The following is a 20352-nucleotide window of genomic DNA, read 5'->3' as shown; positions in this document are numbered from 1 at the left end:
CTTTTGTCTTTTTCATTTCCACCGACTGCCACATGATTTTTGTATAGTATCGTGTGATGTTTTTGGATGAGATTGAATCTGATTAAATTAGAGTAACCCAGAGAATGTTAACGTAATTCTTATATAAGGATTACTATATTTGCTACTTAAAGAGTGAGAGTTGTACTGGTCCAGAGAAGATTAACATAATCTATATCAAATGATATTTACTAAATGAAGAGTTATGACACTGATTCAGGGAAGATCTATAAAAAGATAGTTACTAATTTAAAAACATTTTGTATCATAAACTGTCGAAGGGGAGCCTTGATGTAACTAGTAAAGTTGCTGCCATGTGACCGGGAGGTTATGGGTTGAAATCGTGAAAACAGTCCGACGCCCTTCCCGGATAGTAAGTTTTGCTGTTACTTTATATACGAGATAAGTAACTGATGGGTGTACATTTGTTGGCATGTTCTGTTGACTGGAATGATGTAATGACATGGGCGAAGTCAACTGATCACCCTTTGTCGAAAGATTACGAAAAGTTACACTATGTATATAAGTAAAATATTGATTTTAGATATATAAGTAAAATATTGACTTTAGATATATAAAACTTATATTGAACATTTTTGTTGGATTTTTTTTTTTACTTCTTTCAAATTTGAACACCCTCGGAAATATTTCTAGCTTCGCCACATTGTAATTATGTGTTCTATGAAAACCTCCTGTTTTAGATTCCCTTCACAATCGTGCTTTTTTCCATTAGTGGAATTTTACTGAGTTGTTGTTATTTTAATCGTGCTTTTGCTCCTTTTTGTCTTAAAAAGTGTATGATGCAAATTTTCTAAATTTTTTTCTTTGAGAACAAGCAAATTCTTTCAGTATATCTTCAAATGACGTCTGACATTGAAAAGGAAACATACAATTTTTATTATAACTATATTAACATTAGTCTTGTCTGAACCTTTGTTAACTTATATTCGTAAAGAAGTTATTTGTATGCATAAAATAGGTGGTAGCCTATGGTTAATACATTCACTAATTGAAAGTCATCTTTGCTATTAAGTCGCTTCAAAAAAAAAATCTGAATTGTCTTTCAGTTGACCTGTTGCTCAACTTTTCCTTAGTTTAATTCGCTAGCTAGTCGACAATAATTTGTTTCAAGTGGCTGGAGCTCTGCTTGTCTGGTTGTGGTTGAATTTCTGAATATTTTTGCAATTTTATTGAAACTGAAACCTTATAAAATAGTTATCTCGACTCATTTATCGATATTTTCTATAGCGATATTCCGTAGGCAACATACTTGGATACTAGACTAATACCGTTGTGCTTTTCTAGAAGTACTTTTGGTGTGACCCGAAACAGTTTGTGTTTGAATAATTAATTTGAAAAGCACCGAGCAGTAATTAGTATTTGATCAAGATTTTAAAACGTGTTTCTAAGTTGATTTTTCTCAAAAGTGTTTTTGGGGAGAAACTACTTTTTCTGCTTCTCTAAAACTGCTTTTGCTTCTACTGAAAAGTACTTTTTACTTCTAAAAGCTTGGCTAAACACTTCAGCTTCGGAAAAAAATACTTCTAAATTTGAAGAAGCTTGACCAAACAGATTATAACAATGTCTCTTTGGCGAGAAGTATAATATCTTAGTCACCCTTAATTAACTAGATATTTTTTTCATTTCCACTCTTTGCTGCTTAATTGGGTAAGTGATAATTATACAAGTGTCTCTACGAGAACAATTTAGTGACCAAGAGAGTAGCATTGGAACAATGGTGAGAAGGGTATTGCATGAAGCCATGAATCACTACTACTGATTCAGTTGGATCATTTCCTTTTATGCACAGATTGCTGGATTTAGTGGCGAAGCCAGAAAATTCAATAAGATTTGAACACCCTTTACCAGTGAGTTATGCAAGAGTGTTCAAAGTCTATTTTTAATCAATAAACAAGTAATATTTTACCTTATACATAATATAATTTTTCGGCGAAGGGGCCAACATAGCTTCGCCCCTGGCTGGACTCCGCCAACATTTACAAATACCATTCTTTGTTTCAACTTTGATCATTTTCATCGTCCATGGCCCCAATACTATGGTTCTCCAATCCGCCAAATTGTAATCTCGCTATATGGTATACTTTCGGTTTAGATTGTCTCTTTGCCTATGGAAGCCTTTTCTAGTCATCCATTCTCTTTGGTATGTATACAAAGTAATCTGTCACGCCTTTTTTCACCAAACATTCGTTTCTCATTCAAGAAACTGGTGAAAGTTCTTTTCCTTTGCTACATCTTTCATAGTCTCGCTACTCCTTAGACTAGATTGGGCTGCATTGCATAGGTTCCTCGAGATACTTATTAAAGCAGACTTTTGCTCATCGTCTGGTTTTGTTGGAGCATTTGTATCTGTCCATTTTTTTTTGTCCTTTTACCCCTTTTCTTGAGAGAGAGGGAAAAGGATCTAATTAAGATTCTCAACCCATATCAACCAACCCTAGTAGCAATATTAATTGGTCATATGCCTTAATTATGGGGTGGTGGTTGCAGCTGCAATGTCTCAAGTGCCTTGGGATTATTTGTGAAGAAAAAGTTACCTAATCTGATAATAATGACATCGTCTATTAAGATTAATTTAACAATTGAATTTCATAATTGTAATTATATATATAACCTGGCCAGGATACCATGAGCAAATGAACCAGAAGCGAGATCCAAAACAAGAGACAAAAGAACAACAACAACAACCCAGTATAATTCCACAAGTGAGGTCTGGGGAGGGTAGGATGTACGCAGCCATACCCCTACCCTGGAAGGGCAGAGAGACTGTTTCCGATAGACCCTCGGCTAAAGAAGGTGAAAGAAGCTCTGATAACAAGTAATAGCAAGACAAATAATTAGAAAACTAAATCAAAGATAACAATAGAGAATATGAAAGGGGTACCGATAGCAAGATAATATATTTAAAAAACTAAATCCAAGGCAGCAAACGAGAATATGAACAAAGTACCGCTAGCAAACAAGACATGCGAATATAGAAAACTAACAAGAGACAAAAGAACTATGATAATAAAAAATACTAATAACCAATAATGGACTTCGTCATGATTGAAAGGTGAAGTTTCATCTATGATTAGTGATGTGTGGACCACTTAACTGGTTGGTATCCAGTAAGTCAGTTTCCAGTCATTGCAGAATACGGTTCCTCATTCACAATTCATTGTCAACACAGAAAAATAAGCTAACGCCCGAGCCTATAAGAAACTAGAATAAATCTAAAATTCTCCTGGTCCACTGTACAATTATATGGGTCGTCATGTGGTGCAAAATTTCAACATATACTCTTTGTTAAGGACTTTTGTCGTACTTTAATCTACACTCGTGATTCCATCTTTTGAGTGAAGATGCGAGTTACCCCTTGCTCTAGGATGTGTAAAACCTGTGCCTACAATCATTTGTTAGACTATGGTAGGACCAGGGAATTTTATGGGCCACAGGGTTTTGGTTCAGGTTCAGTGGTTGCAGTGATATGAAGATTAGACGCACGTCACGAGTTGAAACACTACAAAGAATTAAGCGATGACACTAGAGGTAATCCGGAGTCTTGAACATGTGCGCCAACTATCGGCGAGTCTCCTATATTAAAAGAAACAAAGGGATTTTTGTAGGACAATCCAACTCTTTTGACTTTTAGTAGCAAAAAAGAAAAAGGGCAGCACGTAGCACAAAGCATCCCGTGTTTACGAAGGGTCCGGAAAGGGCCGCACCCCAAGGGAGAGTGATGTAGGCCGCCTACCTTAATGCAAGCATCAATGGCTGATTTCAGGGCTCGAACCCGTGATTTATAGATCACACAAAGACAACTTGACCGTTAATCCAAGTCCCCAACGTTCCCCTTCTACTTTTAGTAGCCTAATCCTTGAAAATAGAAAGAAAGCTCCCACCATAGAGCTTCTTGCCGCTGTAATGTGGTTGCTAAAAATTTTGTGCCAACCTTTACCCTACATCTAGGGAAAGAAAGAAGAAAAGGGAAAGGTACAAAGAAGAAGAAAATTAATGCAGAAAAAGGAATTATGCAAAATTGCTAGAAACAGGAAAATTATAATGTGTTAAAGTCCATTGGCAAAAGAAGTTAAACTTCAAAAAAAAAAAAAAGTAAATTTAATATTGTTCCTGCATTAAAAGAAAAGTACATTTTCAGCTAATCAAAGCGCTTCAGCTTCAGTGCAACACATGAGGCTACAGTAGTATTGAAAATTCACCAATAATTAGCAGGGGTTAAGCTATCTAATCTCTACTTGTAACTTAATCGTTTCACTAACACTCTTTCTAAGAGAATCAGCAAGGCTTTAATTTCAAGAGTCATATTTATTGAAGACAAATGACCCCATGACAGATGCCACTTAATTTGGTCTCCAACAAAGCAATGCTTCCATGGATCCCACCACTAAAACAAAAAGATTGTGTTCAAACACAACCCTTCCCCACAAACACCCCAAAAGAAAAAGATAAAGAGAAGAAAAGAAAGAGTGGAGTTTGCTGAAGTGAGGAGTGTAAAGTAAAAGATAGGTCAATAAGACCAGAAAATAAAGGCCATGGAAGCCAAATTTTTAGGATGCTTCGCGAACATAAGAGAATCCCAGCCTTCATTTCCTATGAATAAAGTTGATTGCTGCCCTAGAACTATGTTTTGGTTTAGTGGTAAGAGCGCAGCTTGTAATGTATGGGTTAGGTAGATGTGTGGGCCGAGATTAAACAGTGCGCCAACTAGCACTTGTACATTCCTCGGTTACCAAAAAAAATGAACCAAGATAACTGTATTCTCTCAAACTTGAACTATGAGGAAAACAAGACACCCAACTTTCTCAAGAAACAAAGGAAGCTCCTTGTCTTTGTGCTTGACAAGTAACTTTTTTTTATAAGGACAAGTAACATTTTTTAACCTAGCAGTTTCTTGTCTCTTGTATCTTCAACAATTTTTTGTTCTTTTGGAACACAGCATTTATGAGCTTTATGCTTGAGGAAAGGTACTAAGTTACAAAGTGTTAGGCATGTTACAGGTGGTTTCTAACACAGCTTATGACAAATGAAACAAGTGTTATTCCTTAACTCTGATCATTGAGCTTCACGGTTAATATGTTAATCATGAATGCGACTGGACCATATTGCATTTAAGCTAAATTGTGGCAGCTGAAAGTATTAGGATGCGACAAAAAACTCGTGGTGTCGAGTAAAATTTCAAGAACCAATAGAATGAAGAGATGACCTATAAATTTACAGGACTTAAAGAAACAAATGAATAATAGTAAAGAACAGCTGTGGAACACACTTTTGGATCAAGACTGAAATCAAGCTGATTATCAAGTATGGCATGCTTTGTTGAATTTGCTTCTAAAAGAATACTACACAACAGGCAAACTCACCTCTAAGTTATCATTTAACAAAAAGACCAAACAAAAGAGATGAAGAGATCAGAATTCACTACATGCCTTCTGTTCTTCTAAGCCATGGCAAGTCCATACTAGAAGGAGGTCGATCGTCCATTTGACAGTCTGAAGAACTCGCGAATTTGCCTCTTTTCGACCATAGCCAAATCTTGGAAACAGAATAGCTATCTGTTTTTGTCCCAATACCTATCTTTTTCCCCTCATTATCTTCATCAATTGATGGAGTAGGATCCCTCTCTACTAAATTGGCTCGATTCATATTGTTTGCCTTCCGTTCACTGCTCAAGGCTACTTTAAGATTAACATCACCGACCACATACTGATATGAACCCATTGAAAAGCACCTTCTAGCATCCAAATTACTACTACTGCTTTCTCCTACACCTTCTCCTTCCCCTGCTCCATTATCCAATTTTCGAAACTTACCAAGTCGAACAGGAAAAGTCGCTTTAGCACCTGCAACTTCTTCTATTTCAATTGTTTTATGAGAAGTGGAGAACTCATGATCCACATTACCACAATATCCATCATCTTCTCTTGGCTCATCGAAATCAAACATTGGATTTTCTATTGGAAAACCAGGATTGTAAAGGGCTCCTCGACAAAGGGGGCATGTTGAGTTAGAGAGGAGCCAAGTATCAATGCAGTTAATATGAAAAGCATGGCTGCAAGTAGGAAGCAATCTCAATTTATCCTTGTCAGAGAATTCACACAAACAAACAGCACAATCAAATGGCTCTTTAGGACCGACAACCTCTTTGTACATAAAGACAGGTAATGCATCAATAAATGCTTGATCCAAACCAGAATCATGTAAATGGAAGAGCTGCTGTAACTGTCTTTGTAAAGCATCTGAAGTAGAAACTTCAGGGTATCCATTAGACTGAGATGATGCTGAAGAAGAAGGGTGTTTGATAAGGAATCTAACTAGCAAATGGAGTAAACCAGATATGAAAAATAGGACAGCTAATATTACTATAATAAAAAGAACAGCTGGACTAATTTTGTTGGAAGAACTAGAAGTGTTTGGTTCATTGTGAAAATTAGAACTTGAGCCAAATGAAGGAGCAGATGGGGGGAATAGAGGTGGGGGGTATGTAAAAACACCATCTTTTTGATGTTGAATCCAAGAATTTTTCAAATGGGTACCCCCAGAAACCCATCTTTGTGACCTAACTTCAGCAAATGAACAAATCATCTTTAACAACACATTCAAAAAGAAACCAAATACCACCAACTTTTCAACTTCTTTTCACCATCTCTGAACCAAAAAATCCAACACCCAAAATCACAAATTTCATCCTCAGATTCAAGAAAATAGTGGGTACATCAAAAAGTTGCAATCTTGCAGCAAGTTGGGGCGGTGGTTAAGGCAGCAATATTTTAATTGGTTTATTTCACTGACAGTGCAAATAACAGCAGACGGTGATGAAACCAAGCAGAAAATGCTAAAGGCGGAATCTTTACCTGTCTTGATTCCCACTTAATAGGCACCATTATTCAGGACATATTAATACTTATAACAACCCTTTATATTAAAAATCACTTCTTGTAGCAGCAAAACCCTAAAGATTTAGTACCTAATGAGGATCTTGAAATACCTTATACAGCAGAAATAAGGAAAAAGTTTGAATATTTGAGCCTACAACTCTTCTCTTACTCTCTCTCTCTCTCTCTCTTTCTATATGTTTAACAATTTCTAGCAAAACTACAGAACAGAGAGAGTGTGTGTGTGTGAGAAAATATAAATAAATAAACAAGGAAAAATGAGAAGTTGGGGTTGTGTTTTTTGAACCGGAAAAGGACATTGACTTATTTGGAAGCCAAAGGCTGGACTGACAATCGTCACTATTCTCCAAAATAAACAGTAAACAATGCCATGATGAAATAAAAAAGAAACAGTAAAGAATGCCAAAAAGAAATATTCAGTACTGTCGCACTTTTTAATTCCTTAAATAAAAGATTAAAGGTAAAGGGGAAAAAAGTAAAGGAGTAAAAAAAGGGGGAAAAGAAAAAGGAAAAAAAAAGTTTCAAATCATGCACTTGCCAAAAAATCTCACATATTTAATAGGAAATAAATAAGATTTAATTGGGAAACATTAATGATGAAATAACTGAAATGGAAATATTATTATTATTATGATTCGAATAGCAATAAACTGGAATGTACTTATACAAGTTTCAAATCTCTGCACTCGCGCCTGGTGATTTTATTCACACATTTAATAGGAAATAAATAAGATTTAATTGGAAAATATTAATGATGAAACGATTAAATGAAAGTATGTCATTATGATACGAATAGCAATGTCTTAACTACTAGAATTAGCCTTTAATTACTAATATTTCCTTTAATTAGGTGTATTGACGATATTCTTACACAATTGCCAACTGGCATACTTTTTAATTTTTGAGCTCAAAATCCTTTATTAATAACCCGAGGTGCACATAATTTTTGAATTAAACGTCACCCTTTCAATTTTTTTTTTTTTTTTGGTTTAACTTTCTTGAAGTTTAAGCAAATGTAACGTACTTTTTGCAAGTTTAAGAAGATTAGATTCCTTTCATATTGCATTGGATCTGAGAAATTTTTTAAAGGATTTAAATGCATAAATAATCGTTTGATATAAAATCTCCCAACTTGGAAGAATATAAAATCTATATTTGTTTAACGGTTTTAAAAGTATTAAGCATTATAATTAGCATATATTGTGACAAATCTAGCCAAGCTGGAAAAAATGAGATCTTTACATAAATAGCCGTCTATATTCATTGTTTACTTTTTCTAGTCATATATATAAATTTTATATTTATTATACACGTATAATACATAAATTATGTATATATTATACCTCCATCGGCTATTTTTAGTTTGGGCGATTAGATGGCCAACTATTTGGGTTAATTCTTAAAAATATTAAAATATATATATATATATATATATATATATATATATATATATATATAGAAAATTATACGTGTAAATGATGATACTGGTTTATTTAGCTGTCACTTGTTGAAGGATAAGAATATTGCTTTGTCTTTATTAAGAAGGCAATTAATTTGGTGAAGAATGTATGAAAACAAGTGTTAGTTGTTGATAAAGGGATACGCACATTATAATCCCCACATTGCACCACACGATGCGCTTTTCTTCTTCTTGAATCATCAATTGATTCAAAATTGTTATTTCATGATTATGACTTCACATAATAAGTTGCTAATGCAGATATTAGGGTTCCTAAAGTCAAACTCATAATTACCTACTTCCACATTATATATGTGGTCATTCAAGCTTATAATAATTCTAAATTCCAACTTCATTTCGTCTTTGAGTCGTTTACTTGGTTGCCCAGAAGTAATCTATTTTGGGTGAAATTCAAAAATAGCCAAAATTATGAGTAGTAATTGAAAAATAATCACAGTTTCAAAAGTAGCCGAAATTTAGTCACTTTTTATGTAAAGATAAATCTGAACGAAAAAAATTGTTCAAAATCTGGAAAATATTCCAGCATAATATACTGGAGTTCCGGTATAATATACTGGTCCGGCATAATATGATGGAAGTTCATATACAGGTGCTCCAATCTCCAATATATTATGCTGGAACTTTCCGTGTTGTAACAAAATAGTGGCTATTTTTTAATGATTTTACAAACACTGACTATTTTTCAATTACCAGTACGCAAGCTAGCTAGCCCGCTATTTTCACTCTATTTCATAGTTCTAGGCCCAAGGTCATTTCGGTGCACTTTATCTCAAGGCCCAAACAAGTTAGTCTCTAAATGATTTGTTTGGCCAAACTTCTAAAATGGGGAATTTTAAAAAATGACTATTTTTTGGAGGCTTATTGCTGGGTGTAGCTATTTGCTTGTCCTCACTAATAAAAAACAGCAATCCCCTCCTTTCTGTTACCTACTTTTACTCATTTCATAATTTAGCTAATTACATTTTGGCTACTAATTGCTTACCATAGGATGTATGTCGATGTATTTAATTCGGATTTATTCGTTCTTATATATTTTACATTATATTCAATTTCACTGTATTGAATTCAGTATTCAAATAACAAAAAATAAAAGAAATAGGGTGTATACCGCTCTATTCAATTCGGCTATATTCATTCTTAACTATATTACATTGTATTCAATTTCACTATATTCAATTTGGCTGTATTCAAACAACAAAAAATCACAAAAATGGTGATATTCACTTGTATTCAATTCATTCTGTTCATAAGTAGCTGCTTTTACAATAACAACAAAAAAAAAAAAACCAACTTGATCCCATAAATGGGGTCTGGGGAAGGTAGTGTGTATGTAGAATCCTCGACCTCCACACATTCCTATCGTGGGTCATGTCCTCGGTAAGCTAAAGCAATGACATGTCCTTCCTAATTACCTCTTCCCAATACTTCTTAGGCCTACCCCTTCCCTTCCTCAGCCCGTCGTGGATAACCCCTCACACCTCCTCACCGGAGCATCTATGTCTCTCCTTTTCACATGTCCGAACCACCTCAGCCTCGATTCCCGCAACTTGTCCTCCACGGATTCCACTCCTACCTTGTCCATAATAACTTCATTCATAATCTTGTCTTTCCTAGTATGCCTGCACATCCATCTCAACATCCTCATTTCAACTACTTTCATCTTTTGGACATGGGACTTCTTGACGGGCCAACACTCAGCTGCATACAACATAGTCGGTCTAACCACCACTCTATAGAATTTGCTCTTCAGTCCAGGTAGCACATTTTTATCAAACAAAACCCCCGATGCGAGCCTCCATCTCATCCACCCTGCACCAATACGATGAGTAACATCCTCGTCAATCTCCACGTTGTCTTGGATAATCGACCAAAGATACTTAAAACTATCTATTTTAGGGATGACCTGAGTACCAATCCTCACTTCCACTTCTTCTTCATGCATCCCCCAACTGAACTTGCACTCCAAGTACTCAGTTTTTGACCTACTCAACTTGAAATCTTTAGACTCAACGTTTGTCTCCAAACTTCCAACTTAGCATTAACTCTGCCTCGCGTCTCGTCAATTAGGACTATGTCTCGTTAAGGTAGCTGCTTTTACACTATATTCAATTCACTATATTTAATACGGTTGTATTCAAACAACAAAGATTCAAAAAATATAAGGATCTGCCACAAAAAAATAACCTTCCGAATACATAAATACAGGCAAAAATACAAAAAAAAAATTGTATTTGCCTTGAAAAATATAGAATACATTCAAATTTGAGTGTACTTGTACAGAATATAATGTATTTGTATCATTATATGTGACTAAATAGCAAATAAAAGAAGAAAGTTCGCCGGAGATGGTGTCTTCTAGCCAAGCAAAACACTGTACATATTGTATTAAAACTAAAAAATGAAGACGAACAAAAATTCGTCCAGGTCTGAGAATACACTATCACATTGTATCAACCAAAATTCACTCAGACGTTGTGAGATACAAAAAAGGAGAAGAAGCCATGGATTCCGCATCTCCATTAGATCCAGATCTAGTGACGCCTCCAATCTTCTTCTTCTATTGATGTCGTTGCCGGTAATCGACCCATCACGACTTCGTGTGTTAGCTACCGAAAGGGCCTTGAAGTTTGATGAGTTCAATGCTAGGAACCTTAAAATTTGATCCCATAAAGTTTTACTTTTGGACTCGCCTCTGCTTTTAAGGGTATTTTTCTTAAAAGTGCTTTTCAAAAGAGTGATTCTAAGAAGAAGCTATTTTTCCTGCTTTTTAAAAACTGCTACTACTTCTACTCAAAAGTATAATTTTTCCTAAAACACTTGGTCAAACGCCTTAACTTGTTTTTGGCCAAAAAGAAGCTTGGCCAAAAGGCTATTAGTGTGCTGAGTCAAATTCAACGCTAATAAGATCACGTTATACATTCAATTGATGTGGCGTGTCCACACAAATTGAAAGCCAACTAAGTCTTCCAATTTATTCAAATGATATGCCCCGAGTCCAAAGTCCAAACCAATCAAAAACGCCTTCATCACATTGGTAGAGTTTCTTCGTAAAGTCAACGGATCTGCGAGATAGCCAAGAGAGTATTCTCGAGAACATAATTTTCAAGATCATTGTCACACCTCTTTTTTCGCCCGCGCCACCCACAACAGAGATTCGGAAGGGAGTTTATTCCAATTAACGAACAATCGAAACGAGATTTATTTCTTTATTTCAGAATTGCCACTTGGGAGATTTATGGTGTCCCAAGACACCGGTTGAATCCCGAATCGAGGAAAAGAATGACTCTGTTTAACAGTCTGCGTACCAGAAATCCGGATAAGAAATTCTGTTAACCTGGGAGAAGGTATTAGGCATTCCCGAGTTCCGTGGTTCTAGCACGGTCGCTCAACTGTCATATTCGGCTTGATTATCTGATATAATACATGTTGAATATATGTGCGAATTTTAACTTTTAACCACTTTTATCATTATTATTATTATTATTATTATTATTATATTATTATTATTATTATTATTATTATTATTATTATTATTTTTTTTATCGAGAATTGCAACTTTGTGAAAATATATCTTGAACCACGTCACCATCAATGTACCCGTGGTCGTCGACACACTTTGACTCCGTTGAGATTTGGATTTGGGTCACATAAATGTGCACCCGAGAATAGGAAAATAACATTATTAAATATGCGCCTAAAGACTAACGTGTTGTTATTATTTTTTGGTAGGGCCGCGAAATTTGCTAAACGGCCCATCTCGGAATCTAAGTACTTTTAAATAAATAATTATTGAGGGCCTCGCAATTTTTGTATTTATTTTTGGCGAAGCACGCCTCCTTTATTTTATGGATATCTTAAAATGACTACATTTCTATTAAATTCGTCTCTAAAATAAAAGAGAAAAAATCCTAATTAATTACATGCTTAAAAAAACGTAACATATTAAATGCTAGGTTAAGACAAATGTTAACGGAAAAGAATATTACTAAAAATTGAAATTATAAATACAATACAGAATCGTTAAATAATATATTCAAAAGAAACTAATTATCCCATAACCAGATTAAACTCGCATTGTTAGATGACTTGAACCGTTGAAATTAATTATTTACAACTATTGGAAATTAGAATCAATCTTAATTACTAATGCGTATTTCTAAAATTTATTAAATTTAACATTAACTCGTCTTGTTTGAACTCAATTCATGCCATAATGCCTAATTCGCGAAATTAATTTAAATTCATGCTTTAACTAAATTTAGTTACATGTTTACGATTAACTTAATGTTGACAATATTAAAACCTTCATAGCTAGTGAACTTAATCAGTTTTGCCAAGCCGATTCACTAAAGACCAACTCATGTTATTTTCCTCTTATTCCAATTATTAAACAGTTTGACAGTAATGAACATGCATAAATATATACTACCTAATATTCAAGTTAAATCAAAGTATTATTTAATACATCACTACAAGATGCCTGGTTATGCAAAGCGACAGAAATTTACAGAATAATAATACATAAAATAACCTAAATACAATTTGTAAAAGAAACAAAGAAAAAGCTAAATTAAAACTTTAAAGTTCCATTCTTTATATGTATTCATACTTTCACATTTCAGCTCACAATATGCCAAAGTTACAGTTGTGTACCTGGTATTTTCAATACAAGAAGAAGAAAGTCAGCAAAGTAGTATGTAACACAGCAACAACAACAATAACCAGCAATAACCAACAAACGGAACACCTAGTGACAGATTTGAAAACCAAATAAAATCCAGCAATAACCAGTGAAGTAGTAGCAAATAACCAATCAAACTCAAGGAACAAACCACATGAAAATCCAGAAACACCAATAATAATCAACGGGCAAAAACAAAGTGACCTTCTTTTTTTAAAAAAAAATTGAAAGACCAGTTAATGTTTAACCCTTAATTCTCTCTTAATGTTCAAAAAATTCTTTCTTTTAAACTCTCTTCAAATTCGAATCCCCAAAAATCTTTTAATATTTTCGAATTTTTTCTCTCTATTTTCAGCTAATTCTTCTCTCTTAATTCTGTCCAAGTCTGCTCTATTTATGTCTCATCACAGACCCCTTAATCAATTAATCAAATAATAAAATCATCCATTTTCTCTTACCAAGCCCACTACTACATAAAAAATGCAATTATTATTTATTTAATCAAATTTTCTTGAGCCCCGTAATCCTACTATGTCGTGTTCCCCATTATTGATTAAACAAATGTATTATTCTCCACTACCACATGTCTTGTCCCCCACTATATTATTTTAATACCTTATTTTAATTTTATTAGCTTAGTGGACAGAGCACTCAAAATAAATAATTGTTCAGATTTTCAATTCCAAAAATACCCCTATGAAATTACTGAAATGACCATTTTACCCCTGAAAATACTGCAATTTACCAATCTACCTCATCAGGTATAACCAATTCACCTAATCAATTCTAACCAAAATACAGCAACTATAACCAATTCCTAATAAAATTTAATCAACAAATTCAAACTAAATGATGAACAACAAAGAAACAACTGGATTATTTTGACTGAACAATATTTTTTAACAACAAACCTACTTTCAGATTCAACAACAATAACAAACAAGTATATTCAAATCATTGAGCTCAAATTCAAATTAAACTTAAACAAAACAAATAAACAAATTCAAATCACTAAACTCAATAATCAATTGATCTTCAAATTAAATCCAACAACATTACAACAAAGATGAATGATTCAAACTAAATCAAAAAACTAAAAACCAAAACATAAACTCACATTAAATCACTGGATTAAAAACGAACTTCAAACAAAAAATGAACACGAATTAAATCTAAATTAAACAACAAAGATGAATGATTCAAATGATTAAACTAACACCCTTCTATATTAAAACTAAACAAAAACAAATTAATGGAAATAAACCGAAGAAATAATCAAGAAATGAAAAACAACGAACAAGAAAAGAATCAAACATATACTGATTTCAAATCCGAGAATATCAAACAAAAATGAAACTTAAACCAACTAACCGGAAATGAACAACGACGAACTCGAACGGAAACAAATCTGCCCGAATTTTTTTGTATGTTTTCCGGTTGATATCAGGCGATGAAGCTGGACGACGAAGACGAACAATAACTCGACCACGAAGATGACGATGAAGCAGCGTGAGGCTGGTCGAGCTGTTGGTCGTTTGGGACGAGGAGATGGAGCAGCAGCAATGAAGAAGAAGAAGCAGCAGGTGAAATTCATGGAGGTTGACGATGATTTGAGCATGACGTGGTCATTCACTGCCGCGTGAGGCTAGTCGAGCTACTGGTTGTTGTGGTCGTGAGGACGTGAACTGGGTGTGTGCGATGAAGAAGACGAAGCTCAGGCGTGGTTGTGAGGACGTGAGCTATGTATGTGGTAGACGGGAATGGAGGCGAAGAAGATGAGAAGGGTTGTTTGGTTGGTGTATTGGTTGCTGCTGTGATGGTCGTTCATGGCTGGAGCTTCGCGACTGGAGGGTCGTTCATGGCTGGAGCTTCGCGACTGGAGGGTCGTTGGTTGTCGAAGACGAAGCAGCGAGGGTGGTCGACGAGGCAGCAACAGTGGTCATGGTGGAGCTGGAAGGAGGGCAACCATGGATGCTGGACGAAGAAGAAGAAACAACGAGGGTGGTCGACGAGGAAGCAGTAGTGGTCATGGTGGTTCGGCCGGAGTGAGGGAGATGGTAGTGGTGGAGCTGGAAGGAGGGCAACCATGGCAGTCGAGAGGGATGGGGTGTTGCGAAGAAGAAGAAGAGGGGGGGGGGTAGCTTTTAGGTTTTGTTTTGGGGTTTTTTCAAAACAAATGTCCAAATGGAAGAAATGGTGGGGGGTGTTTGCTTGGGGTTATGGGGCGGACCGGGTTGGGTCGACCCGGTAGGAGTTTATTTGGTTTGGGCCTGGTTGATTTAAATTAAAAGGTGGCCCAATCCGATTTTCTTCCTCTTTTATTGCTTCTTTTTTCTTATTTTATTTTTTCTTAAACTGAAACTAAATTCTAAAAATCCTAAATTATCATATAGAACTAAATTAATTTATAAAAGCGCAAATTAACTCCCAATAACAATTAACACACAATTAAATAACAATTACGAAAAAATCACACAATTTGAACATTAAATGCTAAAAATGCAACGTACATTATTTTTATGATTTTTTCTTTCTTGTAAAACAAACTTAATTACTTCTAATTGTAGAATTAAATCCTAAATGCAAATTTTTGTATTTTTTTTTATTAATTTCACAAATAAACATGCATGGACAAAATTCAAATAATTATCAAAAAATGCCACGAAATTCACAAAATTGCACCCAAAAGAAAAATTGTTTTATTTTGAATTTTTTGAGAGTAATTCTCTCATAGGGCAAAAATCACGTGCTTACAATCATCATCAACAAATATTCAGTCATTTAAATGAAGTTCAACTTCGCAGTGTTCAAGCTCAAATTACATGTTCCAAGAGGGTTAAGTTCAAAATAATTACCTGAAATTTTCACCTTGCATAAAACTAAAATAAAAATTGTATACGCGAATTAAAAAGTTCACCTTAACTATTTAAGCACTATATTTAGACAGGAGGGGTTGCTAGACAAGACGGGTTGCTTTGATGGTAAACAACCTCCACATTCAACCAAGAGATTGTGAGTTCGAGTCTCCCAAGAGTAAGGTGAGAAGTTCTTGGAGGAAGGATGTCGGGGGTCTATTTGGAAACAGCTTCTGTACTCTAGGGTAGAGTTAAGGTCTGCATTATACTGGGTTATTGTTGTTGTTTGAAACCAAATTAACTGCTATAATGACTTAACCACTAAAATCAAGTGAAGTTGGCAACTCCACCTTGGCCCTCCTTTGCCTTTTGTAATCAAATTTCTCTTTCTTTATCCTTTTCTAGCTAATATTGAAAAGGAGAGGTCATTAAAATAACTGATCGTATTATAGTACACAAGACAATACTATAGACAAACAAATGCCAACTTGATTAATGACATCACCCTTTTCCCACATAAAACAAAACAAACATTGTCAATTTAGTACGGAATCATGTGTTTTGAGTCACTTGACACATACCAGTCATTTGAAAAGCTATTCTCATGGTTTTCATCAGTGAAAAGTAACTGTCTTTTATCAGATTCTGAACAAGATTTCATTATTTATCATAGAATAGAGTGTAAAGAAGAGAAATGGTTATAATGGAGATGCAATCTTGGTCAAAGGATGTTTTCCCTTTTGTTGCAATGGTGTTGGTGGAATGCTGTGAAATGGGAATGATTACACTTGGAAAAGCAGCTATGAATGATGGAATGAGTAATCTTGTTTATGTTGTTTACTATAATGCCCTTGGTACCTTTCTTCTTCTTCCTTTCTTAATCTTCCATAGGTGCAGGTTTGTCAAAATCAAATACTCTTCTGCCATTTTTTTGTGATTACTTCTTACTTTTTAGTAGCTCAAATTTCTATCTTTTTTTTTCCAGAAGCAATATGGCTCTTATTACATTGTCTATACTGTGGAGATTCTTCCTTCTTGGTCTATTGGGGTATTGTACAAATTTCTTCTCTGTTTTATTGATACCAAATTTGGGGTCTTTTCGATTAAAAAAATCAGAACTTTACTTGTAAATTCTATTGCAGAATATGTTTGCTGCAGGTCCTGGCCTATACAGGTATCAAATACAGCTCTCCTACTCTGGCAGCTGCTTTAGGGAATTTGTTGCCTGGTTTTACATTTTTGCTTACCATCATTTTCAGGTATAGGACTGCCAAATTGGGCTTAGCCAACTTCTACTTTTTGTTAGATTTAAGTAACATGCTCATACAGTATATGGATTCTTATATTATCAGTTAGCTTAAAATATTGTAGTAGGATAAATACCATTTTTATTAGGTTACCAAGTAATGTTTGTCATAGAAATTTACCTGTAATCACTTTATAAATGACCAGGCTGTATAAAAATATTTTATACTGTTAGTGCAGTAAACTCACTTTTATCTCTGAGTCAAAGTCCGCAGTTAGGTGTTTCCAGTATTTTTTTTTGAGTTTCTTACCCGTTGTCCGCCTTGGTGTAACTGGTAAAGTTGCTGCCATGTGACCAGGAGGTCACGGGTTTGAGCTGTGGAAATAGCCTCTTGCAAAAATGCAGGGTAAGGCTGTGTACGATAAACCCTTGTGGTCCGGCCCTTCCCGGGACCCCGCGCATAGCGGGAGCTTAGTGCACCGGGCTGCTCTTTACTCGGTGTCCGGTACTTACATTGGAGCACGACTATATCTGGATTCGCACCGCGTAGGACCCCATTCGGGGAGGTGCTCCCTGCCAAAGATTTTTCCATACTAGGGCTCGAACCCGAGACATCTAGTTAAGGGAAGAGCAGCCCCATCCAGTGCACCACTTCCTTTGGTGGTGATGTTTCCAGTACCCAAGTTATTCTATCATGGCATATGCAAAAAGTTGTAATCTTCTTATTTAAACACAAATCTTTTGACATAGTGCTGCAAAATCACTAGCTTCTGCCACTGAATAGCCTGGGCTTTTGAACCATGAGCTTTTTTCTTGAATAGTTGAATAGTAGAAGTGGTACTTTGCAAGATTGCAAGATTTTAGTTGTGTCTAGTGGTTCACATGTTCAGAATTTCTTCATAGTCTTTTTGCAATTTTCAGGATGGAGAAGTTAGATATAAGAAAAGCCAGCAGTCAAGCAAAATCTTTGGGCACCATAGTTGCAATTATAGGGGCATCTATCATGACTCTGTACAAAGGCCCAAGAGTACTTGGATCATCTAATTTGCATTCAGATTCATCTCATCACTCTTTATTTTCACAAGAATCGAACTGGTTACTGGGAGGTCTTCTCATTACCATCACCTGCATCATGTCTTCTGGATGGAACGTTCTTCAGGTAAAACATATTACATGTAATTCAACAATGAGAATGAATTTCAAGTTAAAAACCATCTTCACAATCTTTCAGAGTTAGCAGTGTGTTTCGTGTATGTAGGACTTATTTCAGTTAATGATACTGCCCGTAGAACATCGTGGAAACAGCCTCACAGTAGACCCTAGTGGTCCGGCCTTTTCCCTGATACCGTGATACCGCGATACCGCACATAGCAGGAGCTTAGTTTACCGGGGTGCCCCTTTTTATACTGCCTGTAGAACATGTCATAGTAGAGGATGCTTCAATCTGTTTCCAATTCATAGCTCATAAGTCATAAAAAATCATTTTGTCTCGAGCAAAGTTTTGGTAGGCTCGATTCATTTTACACTTACTAGAATTTCACATAGTGCCTAAATTATTTAATTGTAGACTCTCGTCGTCTCAACCATTTTAACATTAAACTGTGGCTGCTAATTTGATATTGGTTTAAGTTATAAGTAGGTTTATAACTCAGTATTAGGACATTATTACAAATTCATTTCATGTTGTACTCTCTTAGACAGATACCGTGAAGAAATACCCTGAACAAATGACAATAGTGTTCTTCACTTGCTGCTTTGGGAGTATTCAGTGTGCAATTTTAACTCTGGTATTAGAAAGAAATCCAGAGGCATGGATGGTGAAGCCTGGGATTGGGATGATAGCCATTGTTTTCTCAGTAAGAAATTTGATGCTTCATTTTCAGTTCTCTTCTATACCTTGTTCTTTAACAGACATCTGATCTGTTATCTTAAACTGTAGGCGGTTTCTGGAAGTGTGTTTCGTTACAATGTTTTGACATGGTGCTTGGACAAGAAAGGTCCTCTTTATGTAGCAATGTTCAAGCCCTTGGGAATGGTAATTGCAGCAATTTTGGGGATCCTATTCCTTACCGAATCACTCCATTTAGGAAGGTATATATAATATATTCAAGCCATTATATTGTTGTTTGCTGCAATTTGTTACTTTATTTTCACTGTTTCTTGAGCTGAGTGTCCGTCGGAAACATCCTCTCTACCTCCATAAGGTAGGAGTAAGGTCAGGGTACACACTACCCTCCCCAGACCCCACATGTGCGATTACACTGGGTTTGTTATTGTTGTATATTCAAGTCATTCTTTTCCTCATGCTGATACATGATTGATCAATTAGCTTTGAGTTGCTTGTAGTTATATTACAAAACCTAGGCTGACCAGCGTCAAACGGACACTACCAGTTTAGTCATAGCTACTACTGCCATTAATTCTACTACTAGTTTAGGTATAGCTCTGCTGCTGCTGCTACTAGTAACACTTCTACGACTTTATGTAATGAGGTGCTGCAGTCATCCTGCTCCCTGTAATACTCTCTTTGTTTAATAAAAAAGGGGTAGCCCGGTGCACGAAGTATCCTCCATTCACACAGGGTACGGGCAAGGGCCGCACCTCGAGGAGTGTGATGTAGGCAGCCTACCCTGATGCAAGCCTCAGTGGCTAATTCCACGGCTCGAACCCGAGACCTATAAGTCACATGGAGACAACTTTACCATTGCTAAAAGGCTCCCTTTCCCCCTCTTTGTTTAATGTTTTTTTTTTGTCAGCAAGAAAGAAAAAGAAAATTAAACTCTCTTTGTTTAATGCATCTATAATTGGTTAAAAGGCTTGAAGTAGTAGTTTTTAATGCACATATATAAATTCATGAAGTAAATATCTGTTACAATGTGGTGGGCAGTGTTATAGGAGCAGTTATCATATCTGCTGGATTTTATTCTGTGCTGTGGGGAAAGGCCAAGGAGATCAAGTCCATGCTTGAGATTGAGGACATTGTTTCTGGAATTGACTCATCAAGCCAAAGAAGCCCTCTATTGCAAAAGTAAATTGCACAAAAAAACACATAAAATAAAGTGTTATTTATGGCCCTTTTACTATGCTGCTCAACCATGTTAATTAACACTACTATTTCACAAGTATTTGAATGCGCCAGCGAGTGCTGCTTAATTTCA

General features: G+C 35.5%; 3 protein-coding genes across 3 annotated transcripts; 1 reads left to right on the top strand and 2 right to left on the bottom strand.

The window, feature by feature from the left end:
- Positions 1-5284: 5284 nt before the first annotated feature.
- LOC104213674 (RING-H2 finger protein ATL46-like) lies at positions 5285-7259 on the bottom strand. Its single transcript, XM_009763205.2, has one exon. The coding sequence runs from the start codon at positions 6619-6621 to the stop codon at positions 5458-5460; it is 1164 nt and encodes a 387-aa protein (XP_009761507.1). The 5' UTR covers positions 6622-7259; the 3' UTR covers positions 5285-5457.
- A 2603-nt stretch (positions 7260-9862) lies between these two features.
- LOC138882214 (uncharacterized) lies at positions 9863-10354 on the bottom strand. Its single transcript, XM_070162705.1, has one exon. It carries the CDS (start codon positions 10352-10354, stop codon positions 9863-9865), a length of 492 nt encoding a protein of 163 aa, XP_070018806.1.
- Positions 10355-16558: 6204 nt separating this feature from the next.
- On the top strand, positions 16559-20352 carry LOC104213672 (WAT1-related protein At5g40240-like). The gene is made up of 7 exons (XM_009763204.2): positions 16559-16845; positions 16934-16996; positions 17091-17207; positions 18116-18353; positions 18892-19050; positions 19134-19285; positions 20082-20352. The coding sequence occupies exons 1-7, from the start codon at positions 16643-16645 to the stop codon at positions 20224-20226; spliced, it is 1077 nt and encodes a 358-aa protein (XP_009761506.1). The 5' UTR covers positions 16559-16642; the 3' UTR covers positions 20227-20352.

This window comes from Nicotiana sylvestris, chromosome 2 (assembly GCF_000393655.2).
Source record: "Nicotiana sylvestris chromosome 2, ASM39365v2, whole genome shotgun sequence".
Classification (NCBI taxonomy): Eukaryota; Viridiplantae; Streptophyta; class Magnoliopsida; order Solanales; family Solanaceae; genus Nicotiana; species Nicotiana sylvestris.
This window is presented reverse-complemented; position numbering and strand designations above follow the sequence as displayed.